The following is a 15,000-nucleotide window of genomic DNA, read 5'->3' as shown; positions in this document are numbered from 1 at the left end:
AGGACATGACATGAGGACATGACATGAGGACATGACATGAGGACATGAAATAAGGACATGAAATAAGGACATGACATAAGGACATGGCATAAGGACATGACATGAGGACATAACATGAGGACATAACATGAGGACATGACATAAGGACATGACATAAGGACATGACATAAGGACATGACATGAGGACATAAGGACATGACATAAGGACATGAGGACATGACACGAGGACATGACATGAGGACATGACACGAGGACATGAAATAAGGACATGACATAAGGACATGATGTAAGGACATGACATGAGGACATGACATGAGGACATAAGGACATGACATGAGGACATGACATAAGGACATGAGGACATGACACGAGGACATGAAATAAGGACATGACATAAGGACATGACATAAGGACATGATGTAAGGACATGACATGAGGACATGACATGAGGACATGACATGAGGACATGACATGAGGACATGACATGAGGACATGAGGACATGACATGAGGACATGACATAAGGACATGACATGAGGACATGACATGAGGACATGACATGAGGACATGACATGAGGACATGACATAAGGACATGACATAAGGACATGAGGACATGGCATGAGGACATGAGGACATGACATGAGGACATGACATGAGGACATGACATGAGGACATAACATGAGGACATGACATGAGGACATGACATAAGGACATGAGGACATGAGGACATGAGGACATGACATGAGGACATGACATGAGGACATGACATAAGGACATGGCATGAGGACATGACATGAGGACATGACATGAGGACATGACATGAGGACATGACATAAGGACATGACATAAGGACATGACATAAGGACATGACATGAGGACATGACATGAGGACATGACATAAGGACATGGCATAAGGACATGACATAAGGACATGAGGACATGACATGAGGACATGACATGAGGACATGACATAAGGACATGACATAAGGACATGAGGACATGGCATGAGGACATGAGGACATGACATGAGGACATGACATGAGGACATGACATAAGGACATGGCATAAGGACATGACATAAGGATATGAGGTAAGGCTGAAGGTGTTCTTGGAGGTAGGATCTTGCTCTCTTACAAAAGGATGTTCTCCGAGTCGAGACAGCAGCAGGAACGTGTGCAGATCTCCGTGCTTCATGAACGGAAGAACCACCATCGGGATCGGCAGACGCTGCACAGGCCGCCGGTGAAGACTCACTCCTATTGGACGGGAAGAAGTGTCAATCAAACGGCCTGACCTTTGACTCGTGTTTTGTGTGTTTTGTGTGCGTGTGTGCATGTGCATGTGTGTGTGCGTGTGTGTGTGTGCATGTGTGTGTGTGTGTGCATGTGTGTGTGCGTGTGTGTGTGTGCATGTGTGTGTGTGTGCATGTGTGTGTGTGCATGTGTGTGTGTGCATGTGTGTGTGCGTGCATGTGCGTGTGTGCATGTGTGTGTGTGTGCATGTGTGTGTGTTACCGATGAGCTGGATGACGTTTGGATGGTGGAAGTCCTTCATGTAAGCTGCTTCCTTCAGACACTGCTCAATGTCACCTGATGAGGTGATGTCAGCTGAACACACACACACACACACACACACACACACACACCTCAATGTTTACACTTCAACTGCTTTTAGTGTTTCAGATACAATATTTGATTTACAAACAAAGACATTTTCCTTCGTCACGCTTCCTTTCACCACACTGATCAACAAACACCACAGAAGAAGAAACGTCTCACATTTCAACACTTTGACCGCCACCTTCAGGACGGACGAGTCCTCCTTCTTCAGGAACGCCTCGCGCACCGAGCCAAACTCACCTGCACAGGTAGACACACGTCACTGCCTCCAGTCGCCTCCCACCAGGCTCTGGTGGTGTGTAGCTGTGTGCACTAGTGTGTAGCCGTGTGCACTAGTGTGTAGCCGTGTGCACTAGTGTGTAGCTGTGTGCACTTGTGTGTAGCCGTGTGCACTAGTGTGTAGCTGTGTGCACTAGTGTGTAGCTGTGTGCATCAGTGTGTAGCTGTGTGCATCAGTGTGTAGCTGTGTGCATCAGTGTGTAGCTGTGTGCATCAGTGTGTAGCTGTGTGCATTAGTGTGTAGTTGTGTACCTTTCCCCAGCATGTGTCCCAGGGTGAGCAGCCTCTCTGGGATCAGAACATCCTGCAGTTTGTTCTTCAGGTCCTCGTTTATACCGAGACTGTCCACTGGACACACACACACACACACACACACACACACACACACACACACACACACACACACACACACACACACACACACACACACACACACACACACACACACACACACACAGGTGAACACAGCTGCAGGTGGCAGCAGCAGGTGGCAGCAGCAGTGTTTCCTGTCAACACGTCTCTGGAGGCCGTTCAGGGTCAACGTGTGTTTGTTGTTCTCGGACTTAAACACACAAAGAGATTCGACTACATCCTGACGAGGAGGGTGGAGGAACTCACGGGTGGAGTCCTGCAGCTCAGCACAGTTCCTGTTGAAGGACCGAGCCGCCGTGAAGGAGACCGAGCTCTCGGCCCCCGGAGGCCTGAAGGCCGAGCTGCGGACACAAACGCTCACATCGTTACGCGTTCAGGCCGATTCTCTGCTTCCGCTCTGGACTCCAGCTCCGTGCGGTTCGTACCCGAACTGCGTCTCCTTCTCGCGGCGGTGCGCCACGGCGGCGAGCAGCAGGCCCGCCACGGCGGCCAGCAGCAGGCCCAGCAGCAGCCCCGCCCCCAGGTGGCTCCGCTGGGACTGGACCCGGACTGAGGGAGGAAACACAGAGTCAGTGGTCGCGGCGACCGCGGCGGCGCCAAACCGTCTCGGAGGCGAGCGGCGCACCTGAAGCCGGCAGCACCAGCACCGGGGGGCCCCAGGGCCCGCAGCCCACCGAGGTGCAGGCCGACACCTGGAAGGAGGCGTTGAAGAACCGGCCTCCTCCCGACAGCTGGGCCCAGTTCTCCTTGAACAGCAGCGGCTCCTGGACACAGACGTGAGGTCAGAGAGGGAGGAGCTACGCTGCGCCGCGCCGGACCACCGCGACCCCTCACCTGAGGTTCTCCTCCCAGGGTCCACTGCAGCTTGTAGGCCAGCAGGCGGCCCTGCAGCTGCTCCTCCTGCAGCCCGGCCCAGCTCAGAGACAGCTGCTGCTCCGACAGCTCCAACGTCAGGTTCCTGGGGGCCGCCGAGGGCACTGAGGAGGATCACTGCGTTAGTTATCCTGCAGGACGAGTTATGAACCTGCAGGACGAGTTATGAACCTGCAGGACGAGTTATGAACCTGCAGGACGAGTTATGAACCTGCAGGACGAGTTATGAACCTGCAGGACGAGTTATGAACCTACAGGACGAGTTATGAACCTGCAGGACGAGTTATGAACCTGCAGGACGAGTTATGAACCTGCAGGACGAGTTATGAACCTGCAGGACGAGTTATGAACCTGCAGGACGAGTTATGAACCTGCAGGACGAGTTATGAACCTACAGGACGAGTTATGAACCTGCAGGACGAGTTATGAACCTGCAGGACGAGTTATGAACCTGCAGGACGAGTTATGAACCTACAGGACGAGTTATGAACCTACAGGACGAGTTATGAACCTACAGGACGAGTTATGATCCTACAGGACGAGTTATGAACCTGCAGGACGAGTTATGAACCTGCAGGACGAGTTATGAACCTGCAGGACGAGTTATGAACCTGCAGGACGAGTTATGAACCTGCAGGACGAGTTATGAACCTGCAGGACGAGTTATGAACCTGCAGGATGCGTTATGAACAGGCAGGACGAGTTATGAACCTGCAGGACGAGTTATGAACCTGCAGGACGAGTTATGAACCTGCAGGACGAGTTATGAACCTGCAGGACGAGTTATGAACCTGCAGGACGAGTTATGAACCTGCAGGACGAGTTATGAACCTACAGGACGAGTTATGAACCTGCAGGACGAGTTATGAACCTGCAGGATGAGTTATGAACCTGCAGGATGAGTTATGAACCTGCAGGACGAGTTATGAACCTGCAGGACGAGTTATGAACCTGCAGGACGAGTTATGAACCTACAGGACGAGTTATGAACCTGCAGGACGAGTTATGAACCTACAGGACGAGTTATGAACCTACAGGACGAGTTATGAACCTGCAGGACGAGTTATGAACCTGCAGGACGAGTTATGAACCTGCAGGACGAGTTATGAACCTGCAGGACGAGTTATGAACCTGCAGGACGAGTTATGAACCATTTTTTCATTAAACACTGTGGAGACGTTGAGAATGTTCCTCCATCCGTGGTTCGGGGTGACGGTGGGTCCTGGAGCCAGACCCGACGTCTGAGGGACACGTCTTTCATGTCAAGCAGAACTGAACAAAGTCTGTTTGTTATATTTAATAATTTAATAAAGTAATCTGACAGGCGGCTCTGAGGTCAGACTGCAGGTGGCGCTGCAAAGTCTTTTCAAATGGATTGAGGCCACAGACAAAAGCTCTTTGTACTGAGAGGACTGGAATCTACTGGACACCACCCAGCTGGACCACACACACACACACACACACACACACACACACACACACACACACACACACACACACACACACACACACACACACACACACACACACACACACACAGCTCAGAGGCCAGTAGCATCTCTAATGAAGTGTTTTGTTTTTAAACTAACATGAAAATAAAGAGACGCAGCAGCAGCGTCTGTCCTCACGATGTCGTCTTCACCTGAAACGCTTCACTGTGAACATCACGCTGAACAACACGCAGCAGGTCTGTGATCAGAGCCCTGAGGCTCCTCAGAGACCAACCAGACAGGAACCCAAAGGAAACCCAGAATAAAGAGCTCCAAATAAGACCCAGAGAGCACCAAAGAGACCTAAGAAAAGACCACAGAAGACCCAAAGGACAGAAGACCCAAAGGACAGAAGACCCAAAGGGATCCAAAGACCTGGTCCCTTGTTGCCTCCTCAGACTCTCTACGTCTTTGAGGTCCTGGTCCATCTCTGGTGTGATCAGTTCTTGCAGTGCATGGTGACTCATGAAAGACAAGGCAGCTTCAAGGAGGACGAGTCACCAGGATCAGGAGTAAAGTTCACCTTGAGGTGGTACTTCCTCTGCAGCTGAAGGTCACGCCATGCTTCAGTGAACAGAAGAGAGGGCTCACCTGACTCAGGTGTCTGGAAGTGCAGCCACGGGCAGAAGGGCGACGCCCCCACCTCGTTGACGCAGGACACTCTGGCGCTGTAGTTCCAGTGGCTCCTCAGGCCCCACAGGACCTGCAGGTGAGGAGGAACCTGCACCTCCTGCTGGGGGAGGTCCAGGTTGCTCCGGCCCGACCGCCTGGCCAGCTGAGGAGGAGGGTTCAGAAAGCTGTCACTGTGTGTGTGTGTGTGTGTGTGTGTGTGTGTGTGTGTGTGTGTGTGTGTGTCACCTGGACGTTGCAGACGGACAGCTCGGAGTATCCTGAGAATCCTGGTTTCCATGACAGAGTGACGTTGTTGTCGGCCATCTTCACCTGCAGCCTGAGCGGCGCCGCCGGCAACACTGAGACAGAGACCCCGCCCACAAAAAGTGTTATCGTCCAATCACAGCCAAGCGATGGTCACCAGTTGTGTCAGTGTTTGGTTCCTCGACCTCTTGTCATGTGGACAGAAACACTGACGGACCTGAAAACACTCGTTAGATATAGTGTGTGTGTGTGTGTATGTGTGTGTGTATACACACACACACACACACACACACACACACACACACACACACACACACACACACACGAGATATTATAAATAAATATAAATTATAAATAAACAGAAAGAATCCACAAGAACAACATTAATAACACAGAAAGTGTTTGTATTGAAATATAGAGAGAAGGTCACATGACCTGCAGGCTGCAGCAGGTGAACTCACCTTTGATGTGAACGGTTCCGGTTCTGGACACAGAGATTCCTCGGTTGTTCTTGGCTTCACAGTAAAACTTCACGCTGCCGTTCACTCCTGCAGACGAACAGCAGCGATGCTCAACGTCAGGGAGCTCACTCTGCTGCAGAGGACGGTCACGTGACCACGGTGGTCACATGACCACGTGACCACCGTGGTCACATGACCACGTGACCACCGTGGTCACATGACCACGTGACCACGGTGGTCACATGACCACATGACCACCGTGGTCACATGACCACGTGACCACCGTGGTCACGTGGTCATGTGACCACGGTGGTCACATGACCACATGACCACCGTGGTCACGTGGTCATGTGACCGCTGTGAACGTGGCCTTAATACATTATTAAAAATAATAATAAGAATAATATGAACGACAGTATTCTTTGAGTGGATCGATAGTTTCAGAGGTGGAGAGACTCTGGCTCCTACATTTCCCACAATGCACCTGGGCGGAGTGTTTCACGAGCGCTTCCTCACCCTGGACCTGGAGGACGGAGGGGGAGGGGCTGGGCTCGCCCTGCTGAAGACCCCCGAGCCACCACAGCACCTCCACGGGCTCGGGGGGGCCCACGGCAGCACAGGTGAGGTTGAAGGGCACGCCAGGGAACGTGGACACGTCCTGAGACTCCTGCACGAAGTGAGGGACACCTGCAGGAGGCTCAGGGAGAAGAGCATGATGGGACATCTGAACACAGCCAGGAGGCACAGCAGGTGTGTTCAGGGTCACGAGGGGCCTTCAGGGGCCTTCAGGGGCCTCACCTTCCACCGTGATCCAGGCTCGCTCAGAGGAGAACGTCAGGTCCTGGAACTCCACCTCACACCAGTACTGACCCGCATCCTGCTGCTGGACCGACTTCACACTGGCAACAAGAACACAGAACACAGAACCTCAAGCGGACCAGGACCACAGACCAAGAGACGCACGAAGCCAACCAGTCTCCATCAGCAGATCTGCAAGCAGATCCTGACTCAGTGGACCACCATGACCCACCAAGACCCACCATGGTCCAAGATGACCCAACATGACCCAACATGGTTCACCATGAACCACCAAGACTTACCATGACCCAGCATGACCCACCAAGACCCACCATGACCCACCAAGACCCACCAAGACCCACCGTGACCCACCAAGACACACCGTGACCCACCATGGTCCAAGATGACCCAACATGACCAAACATGGTCCACCATGAACCACCAAGACCCACCAAGACCCACCATGACCCTACATGGTTCAAGATGACCCACCAGGACCAACTATGGTCCACCAGGACCGACCATGGTCCACCAGGACCCAGCACGGTCCACCAGCGGTGGTCTAGAAACCTCTGACCTGAGCGGATTAAGCAGCTGCTCAGCCAGCAGACCCGCCGGCCTCTCAGGAAACAAAGAGTCCTGATCCTGAACCATCAAAGCTGGAATTAGTCCCCAAGAGGCCTCGTGCTGGTCCATGAGAATTATAACAAACCAGAGTTTCACTTCAACTCCAACGTCACAGATCATATATATATATATATATATATATATATATATATATATATATATATATATATATATATATATATATATATATATATATATATATATATATATCGTTACATATATATAGTTACATATATATATATATAGTTATAGTTATAGATAAAGTTATGGTCAGATGTTAAGATGTATTCCTCAGAGATAAAGGTCTTGTTTGGCTGAATCAAGAGGAAGAGGAGAAACAGGAGCATGAAGAGGACGAAGAGGAGGAGGATGAAGAGGAGGGCGTCTTCAGAGCGAGCAGCAGCTCGGCCTGTATTTACAGTCAAACTGTTTAACCATCAAACAGCAGAAACACCAACAACACCAGTGACCTCCACACTGTTACTGGGAAACTCCACTCACTGACTGTACATATACATATACATATATATATACACACACACACACACACACACACATGGTAGGTCTCAGGTGTACTGGTCTCAGGTGTACTGGTCTCAGGTGTACTGGTCTCAGGTGTACTGGTCTCAGGTGTACTGGTCTCAGGTGTTCTCTACCTGTGGTAGGTCTCAGGTGTACTGGTCTCAGGTGTTCTCTACCTGTGGTAGGTCTCAGGTGTACTGGTCTCAGGTGTTCTCTACCTGTGGTAGGTCTCAGGTGTACTGGTCTCAGGTGTACTGGTCTCAGGTGTACTGGTCTCAGGTGTACTGGTCTCAGGTGTACTCTACCTGTGGTAGGTCTCCCAGTGCTGCTCTCCCAGTGTGATGAACATCTGGTCGGTGCTGTAGAGCTTCTCCCCGTCCTTCATCCACAGGATGTCGGGCTCGGTGAGGCCCTGCACGGCGCAGCCCAGCCGGGCCGCGTTGCCCTGAGACACCGTCTGGTTGGCCGGGTGCTTAGTGAAGGAGACGCCTGAGGAGAGGAGACGAGGAGACGAGGGTCTACTGTTAGATTATTATAAATTATTCTCACCAGAAAGTAACAGACATGAAAACAAGACTGAGTGTGTTGGTGACAGCATCAGGCCCTCAGCGCATTGCATTGTGGGAAAATGGCATCTCACAACGGCTCAACTGAGCTCTAGTCTGAGAACTGCAGCTGCTCACACACACACTCTCTCTCTCTCTCTCTCTCTCTCTCTCTCTCTCTCTCTCTCTCTCTCTATTTGTGGAATTTTCTCGTTTTAATGATTTTTGGAGTTTCCAGTGAGGGGTGAATGTCACGTGACCTTTGATCTGTAGCCGGTTTGTATTTGTTGGAGTGAAGGAGAAGAAGAAGAAGGAGAAGAAGAAGAAGAAGAAGAAGAAGAAGAAGGAGAAGAAGAAGAAGGAGAAGGAGAAGGAGAAGAAGAAGAGATGCTCAGTCTGCCTGCACGTTGTCTTCACACCAAACTCCATGCGGAAAAAGCACAAATGTACAAACACTTGTGCTTTTCAGCTCGTTTCTACACGCGCACACACACGCGCACACACACGCACACAGTGCGCGAGTGTCCTGGTTAATTAAATGAGCGTTTGTCTCGCAGTCTTCGTGTTTTCCTGCAGGTCTGAACTATTTGAACTAATCTCTCTCGGACTTCGCCCCGTCGCCCGCCGCCTCTCTCCCCGCTGCACGCGACCAGACTCCGGAGAGAAATCCAGGGATTTACCGCAGAGCTCCGGAACACTCACCGTGCGCGCGCGTCCCGTCCGGACTCCGCAGGGAAAACAGTAAAATCCAGAGAAACGGCTTCATCTTCTCATTGTTTCTGTCGGCGGATGTTTTAAAACCGTCCCCGCATGAACCGGGTTCACTCGGCTCGGTTCGGCCTCTCCCGTCACCGGAGCCTCATCTCCAGCCCGACAAATCGGATAGTTTTCCCCCGAGAAAAGTGAGAGTGAGTCGGCAGCTGCTGCGCGGAAGAGCCGCTGAATTCATGGAGCGACTGAAAACAAAGTGTTTGCAAACTGACAAAGTGACGTTTAAGTTTCCGGAAGGAGACAAAAGTTCATGTAATCAAACACGCCGCGCGCAGAAAGCACACCGGAAGACAGGCCTTCAGAATAAAACACGAGTACGTGACCGGAAGTCGTATTTGAACCGATTCTGATCTTTTTCACAACTTTTACTATTTTATTAGTTTGTTTTCTGATATTATATTGTGTTTGTAATACAGGTTATGTATTATGATGTACAATACATGTCAAAATAATATTTTAATTAACCTTATTAAAACAAAGATTATTATTGGTCTATATTGTTGTATTTCATAGCCATTGTTGACCCTATTCTATAATTAAATATGTAAATTATAGTATATACATACTATTACTAGCAAATATATATATATATAAATATATATATATATATATATATACATATATATATATCTATATATATAGATATATATACACACCCATCTACTACTGTGTACTTCTACTGCATACTTCTTTTGTATGTCTTTCTGTAGTATTCAGTACTAGTACATAGTAAATAAATACATAACAAAGTATTTTCATTGTGTTTTTGTTGCTTTTATTTCAGTCAAAGTTCGACCTGATGAGACAAACTCCTCGTCCCTCTGAGTCGTGTTTCTATACATATATTATAAATAATAGATCATGTATTGGTTATAATATATAATGCATACAATGTATACTGTATATAATGATCTGTTGGTGTAAAACTTGTAGAACACAAAGCTCCTGAACGAGCGGCTGGAAAACAGGAGTTCAGTTAAAGGAAAGAATAATATGCTGAATAATATATTACTTCATATTTAAAGAGTGAAAGACGTTGAGACATGAGGAGATGAAGATGATTAGTGAGAGAAGATTAACAACCCGCTGCTTTCATCCAATAAACATGTTTATATTTCATATCCGTTATTCCTGTGCAGACACCGTTCTGCCTCCTCTCAGGAAGAATCACATGACTCATTCATAACTAGATTCATATCAGAGAAGAACATTTCTGATGATTTCTTCTGCTTTATTGGATTTTCTTGCTGAAACTTTCTGTTGAAAACTGATGAATAAAACAATCAAAGAGCATTCTGGGAGTCAGGTTTTCATCCATTAAACATCTTCAACTCTTCTTCTTCTCCATGAACTCACGTTTCAGCTTCCTGTGGAGACGTCGAGTTAAAGGCTCCAGCAATCATTTCAGGAGACGATGGTGAGCGTTAGTGAACGTTAGCGAGCGTTAGTGACTGTGAACGCATCCTGAGTCTCTGCTGGGCCTGCAAACAGCTCCGTCTCTTCTTCTGTGGTGTTGAATGGGTTTCCCTGTGACGCTCTCAGAGACTGTCTTCCTGTCTGTCACGAAGGTCACATTAATCAGACAGGAAGTAGCGCGTCTCCTCAGAGTCCAGCAGGCAGAGGGGGTGTGGTCTGTAGCAGTTGTGGGCGGAGTCTCGACCACCGCGCCCCGGAGACGCTCCACGATTCAGACGCTGAAGCTTTTCACAGGAACTTCTTCTTGGTAGCCGTGAAACGCTCCATGTACTGAAGGGGGACAACAGAGACCATTAGAGACCACCACAGACTGTTAGAGACCACCACAGACCATTAGAGACCTCCACAGACTGCTCGACACCATTAGAGACCACCACAGACCTACAAAGGGACCTTTAGAGAACAGACTGTTCACTGCCGTCTACTCTATAAACTCCTTGGTTTCTCCCACAGGCCCTGAATGCAGCGCGACAGGAAGTGGTTCTAACCTTGTCGTAGCCCTCCAGGTCTCTGAGGTCCTTGACCTCGAACAGGTTCCCCTCCACTGAGAACAGGGACACCTGGGAGTCCCCCAGGATGGACTGGGGGATGGAGGCCAGCTCCAGGCAGTTCTCCTCCAGACGCAGGACCTTCAGCCGGGGGCACAGGGACACGTCCCCCGACAGCACCGAGATCTGCATCGGGGGGAGGACCGGATCACTTCAGACCCGAGTCTGACCGTGAACCGGTCCCAGGAGTCCGCACGTACCTGGTTCTGGTTGAGGTTGATCTCGATGGCCTGCAGCTCGGACACGGCCGGGGGGACGTTACGGATTTTGTTGCGGGACAGGTCCAGCAGGTCCAGGTGCCGCAGGGTTCCCAGTCCGGGGGGGAACTCTGAGAACTGGTTCCCGGACAGGTTGAGGGTCCTCAGGGCCCGGAGCTGGCCCACAGCGGGGGGCAGCTGCTGCAGCCGGTTCCCGTTCAGGACCAGCGTCTCCAGCTTCCTCAGCTTCCCGATCTCACCGGGGAGGCTGGCTGAGGAACGAGACCGCTGAGGTTAACCAAGGGCGCAGCACCAGAACCACGTAGTGGACCTCCATGTTTAGAAGACCCAGGCCAGTGTAGAACTGAACCCAACAACAACAACAACAACAACAACAACAGGGAGGCCTCACCCAGCCGGTTGGAGGGCAGCGTCAGACTCCTGAGCTGCAGGAAGTTCCCGATGTTGGCGGGAAGAACCTCGATCTTGTTCCCTGACAGATCCACCGTCCGCAGGTTGGTGGTGAGTCTCTGCAGCTCCTCCGGGAACTGAACCATGAACCATGAACACATGAAGCTGCTGTTGGTCTAATTAGCTATATTATATCTCAGATAGTTTATACACACACACATATTTATATATATATATATATATATATATATATATATATATATACACACACACACACACACACACACATATGAGTGTGTGTATACAGCTCAGATCCGTGTGTGTTGTGTGTAAACAGCTGGTAGTGTGCGTGTCATCAATGTTTCCCGTCAACACGATGACGTCATCGCCTCACCTCCAGCAGCCCCTTCTCCGTCAGCTGGAACACGCCCGTCTTCTGGGACGTCTCCAGGTGAGACTTCAGAGCACTGTTCCCCATCTCCACCCCGGAGACAGGAACCTGTCTGTCTGCCTGTCTGTCTACCTGTCTGTCTGCCCTCGTCCCTGTGTCTCTCCCTGTCTGTCCCTCTGCCTGCCCGTCTGTCTCTCCCTCCCTGCGGGCACAAACACAGCGCAGGAGCAGCTCCACCTTCTCTTCCTGCAGCAGCTCGCAGAGAATCCGGGATCAGCTGATCTTCTTCTTCTTCGGTGTTAATGCGCTTACACAGTGACGTCACTGCAGAAGATGACAGTCGTCAACAATAAGCAACAGGCTGGAGGACAACAGCTTATGAGTCATCTTTATTTGAAATGACAACACATTTTAACACTGTTGAGTTGTGCAACTACGTACACACACATGAACTACACACACGCTAACAGCTAGCTGTGTAGTTCACGTGTGTGTAGTTAGCCGCTAACTAGTTAGCCGCTAACTACACACACGTTAACTACACGCGCTAGCAGCTCCACAAACAGGAAACCAGGGTTTATAAACTCACGTGCGCGCGGACATTAAACACATTTAAATGTCGCTTCCAGTCCAGCAGTTGTCAGTTTGTTGGGACTGACGATAACACAGCCAGCGGGGAGGAGACGCTGTTCTTCTTCTTCTGTGGGTTTGTTGGCGAACAGCTTGCGGGCGCATTGCCGCCGCCACCAGGTCTCCGTGAGAACTACAGGTGTGTTTACTCAAAAAGTATTCATTACGTCATGTGATTTTATTTCTTGCGGGTGAACATCTAACACGTGATGAAAACGAGTCAAAGAGAAATGACACGGTAAACAAAGAAGAATAAAGAGTTTAAAGAGCAATCCTGTAAGGAAGCAACTCCCTTCAGTAGGGGGCGGTAAAGCGGCAGCTTCCGGTAAACGCAGAAGAAGAAGAAGAAGCAGCAGCTTTGCGCGGGTTCATGTGGAGCGGATGTTGACGTTTGAGAGAAGAGCCTCAGTCCTCAAGGTAAGACCTGCGAGTGTATTTACGTGTATATACACACATGTACACACACCTCTCTCTCTCTCGCTATATATATATATATATATATATATATATATATATATATATATATATATATATATATATATATATATATATATATATATATATATATATATATATATATATATACACACACACACAAACACCTCTCTCCCTCTATATATGTACGTGTATATATGTGTATGTGTATATATGTATGTGTGTGTATATATATATATATATATATATTTGTGTATGCATGTGTATATATGTATAAATATACGTGTGTGAGTATATATATGTATATATATATATATATATATATATATATATATATATATATATATATATATGTGTGTATGTGTGTGTTTCAGCCTCTTTACTTCTGTGTTTCAGATGCTTCAGTGGGACTCGTCTCAGTTCTCCGTGACTCCGGCTGCCAGCTTGTTGTCCAGATGTGTCTCCAGAGACGTTTTGTCTCAGGTCAGATGTTTCAGATGTTTCAGTCTTTCATTCCAGCTGAAGACTTCCTGTTGCAGGGACTCGTGTCCAGGTCTGTCAATAATAGTGCTGTTACATTAGCGCGTACCGGAAGCATGCCGTTTGCGCTTGTAAGCTAGGCTAACGTTACGGGTTGAATGAATGAATGGTGAGCATGGTACGGCAAAATGAATGATGAGACGTGGTTCCCTTGACGAGACTGAAGTGCTATGAGCCGTTTGTCATGTGAGCTGAGCTAGCACCATCGTAGCTATCCAGGCTGAAACACCACTCGATGGACGAGCACACAGCTGATGCTAACTCTGCGCCCCCTCGTCATGGCCAGACACTGGATGACTTCAGACAGAAACACATGGACACCACAACCAAGAACACACTCACTGCAGCCAAAGCTAATGATGCTACTGCGTGTAGCCTGTTAGCGCTGTGGAGGACGAGGATCTAGTGATGTAATACACATAGCATCCAACGACAGGACCTATGAAGCCTGATGCTATGTTCACCTCTGTCTCTCTCTCTCTCTCTCTCATGAATGGTGCAACAACAATATTGCCAAAGTATCAAAACACAGAAATATACAACTTATACAGTTCACAAATATTTTAATTGTTTGATAGCACGAGTAAATAATGAACGTTTTTAACTGTCCGCAGGAGGAAATAGACTCCGCCTCCTGCAGACTAAGCCCCGCCTTCTCCTCTCGGCTGCACGAGGCTGAGCAGCGAATCAGAACGCAGAGACAGCTGGACCAGGTGACTGAAGTGTGACATCACATCCTGTTCATCTGAAAAACGTCATTAACAAACTTAAGTCTGTTATGACTCATTTATTTATTTAATTCCTTCATTTTTTCATGTGTTCATTCATCCCTCCTATGTATTCATGTACACTGCAGACTCGGATGCAGTGAGCTCAAAAGCTTCAGTGGACTAAAACAATGTTTCTATCTGCAGAACAATAAATGAGACTGAATGTTTAAAGTAAAATCTGATTTTTAAAAACAGTTCTGCCTTCATTGAAAATACAAATTAAAATAACACAATATAATAACTGACCTCTTAATATTGTTAAAGGTTGTTTCCTTGTTTGCAGCTGCAGCTGCAGATGGAGCTGCTGCAGACGGAGAAGAGGAGCGCAGACGTCACGCACACGTTCCACCTCAGTGGGTTCTGTCTGAAA

General features: G+C 48.8%; 2 protein-coding genes across 2 annotated transcripts in view; both read right to left on the bottom strand.

The window, feature by feature from the left end:
• Positions 1–9,450, bottom strand: part of LOC137802302 (tyrosine-protein kinase receptor TYRO3-like) — a 14,434-nt gene extending 4,984 nt beyond the window's left edge. Inside the window, exons 1-15 of the mRNA XM_068600099.1 lie at positions 9,164–9,450; positions 8,222–8,405; positions 6,768–6,868; positions 6,486–6,656; positions 5,970–6,056; positions 5,491–5,603; positions 5,224–5,407; positions 3,104–3,246; positions 2,895–3,033; positions 2,695–2,818; positions 2,516–2,610; positions 2,150–2,245; positions 1,778–1,858; positions 1,514–1,606; positions 1,134–1,255 (exon numbers count right to left, since the gene is read on the bottom strand). Coding sequence (XP_068456200.1) covers positions 1,134–1,255; positions 1,514–1,606; positions 1,778–1,858; positions 2,150–2,245; positions 2,516–2,610; positions 2,695–2,818; positions 2,895–3,033; positions 3,104–3,246; positions 5,224–5,407; positions 5,491–5,603; positions 5,970–6,056; positions 6,486–6,656; positions 6,768–6,868; positions 8,222–8,405; positions 9,164–9,227 — 1,797 coding nt within the window. The 5' untranslated portion in view covers positions 9,228–9,450. The remainder of the gene's footprint in view (positions 1–1,133; positions 1,256–1,513; positions 1,607–1,777; positions 1,859–2,149; positions 2,246–2,515; positions 2,611–2,694; positions 2,819–2,894; positions 3,034–3,103; positions 3,247–5,223; positions 5,408–5,490; positions 5,604–5,969; positions 6,057–6,485; positions 6,657–6,767; positions 6,869–8,221; positions 8,406–9,163) is intronic.
• Positions 9,451–10,010: 560 nt separating this feature from the next.
• On the bottom strand, positions 10,011–13,286 carry LOC137802309 (leucine-rich repeat-containing protein 57-like). The gene is made up of 6 exons (XM_068600110.1): positions 12,845–13,286; positions 12,259–12,579; positions 11,866–12,001; positions 11,457–11,725; positions 11,197–11,382; positions 10,011–10,978 (listed from the first exon to the last, which is right to left on the bottom strand). Exons 2-6 carry the CDS (start codon positions 12,340–12,342, stop codon positions 10,937–10,939), a joined length of 717 nt encoding a protein of 238 aa, XP_068456211.1. The 5' UTR covers positions 12,343–12,579; positions 12,845–13,286; the 3' UTR covers positions 10,011–10,936.
• Positions 13,287–15,000: the final 1,714 nt, after the last annotated feature.

The sequence above is a fragment of the Clinocottus analis genome, unplaced genomic scaffold, assembly GCF_023055335.1.
Source record: "Clinocottus analis isolate CAN_PGR_092001 unplaced genomic scaffold, fCliAna1.0.p SCAF_5, whole genome shotgun sequence".
Classification (NCBI taxonomy): Eukaryota; Metazoa; Chordata; class Actinopteri; order Perciformes; family Cottidae; genus Clinocottus; species Clinocottus analis.
The sequence above is the reverse complement of the archived record's forward strand: the minus strand, read 5'-3'. Positions and strand labels throughout refer to the sequence as shown.

Excerpts from the sequence above, each read along its gene's own strand:
- LOC137802309 (XM_068600110.1), bottom strand. The coding sequence starts at position 12,342 with ATGGGGAACAGTGCTCTGAAGTCTCACCTGGAGACGTCCCAGAAGACG. Across the intron at positions 11,726-11,865 it reads GCTGCCCTCCAACCGGCTGG|CCAGCCTCCCCGGTGAGATC; the intron begins GTGAGGCCTCCC and ends CTCGTTCCTCAG. Across the intron at positions 10,979-11,196 it reads ACCTGGAGGGCTACGACAAG|TACATGGAGCGTTTCACGGC; the intron begins GTTAGAACCACT and ends GTCCCCCTTCAG.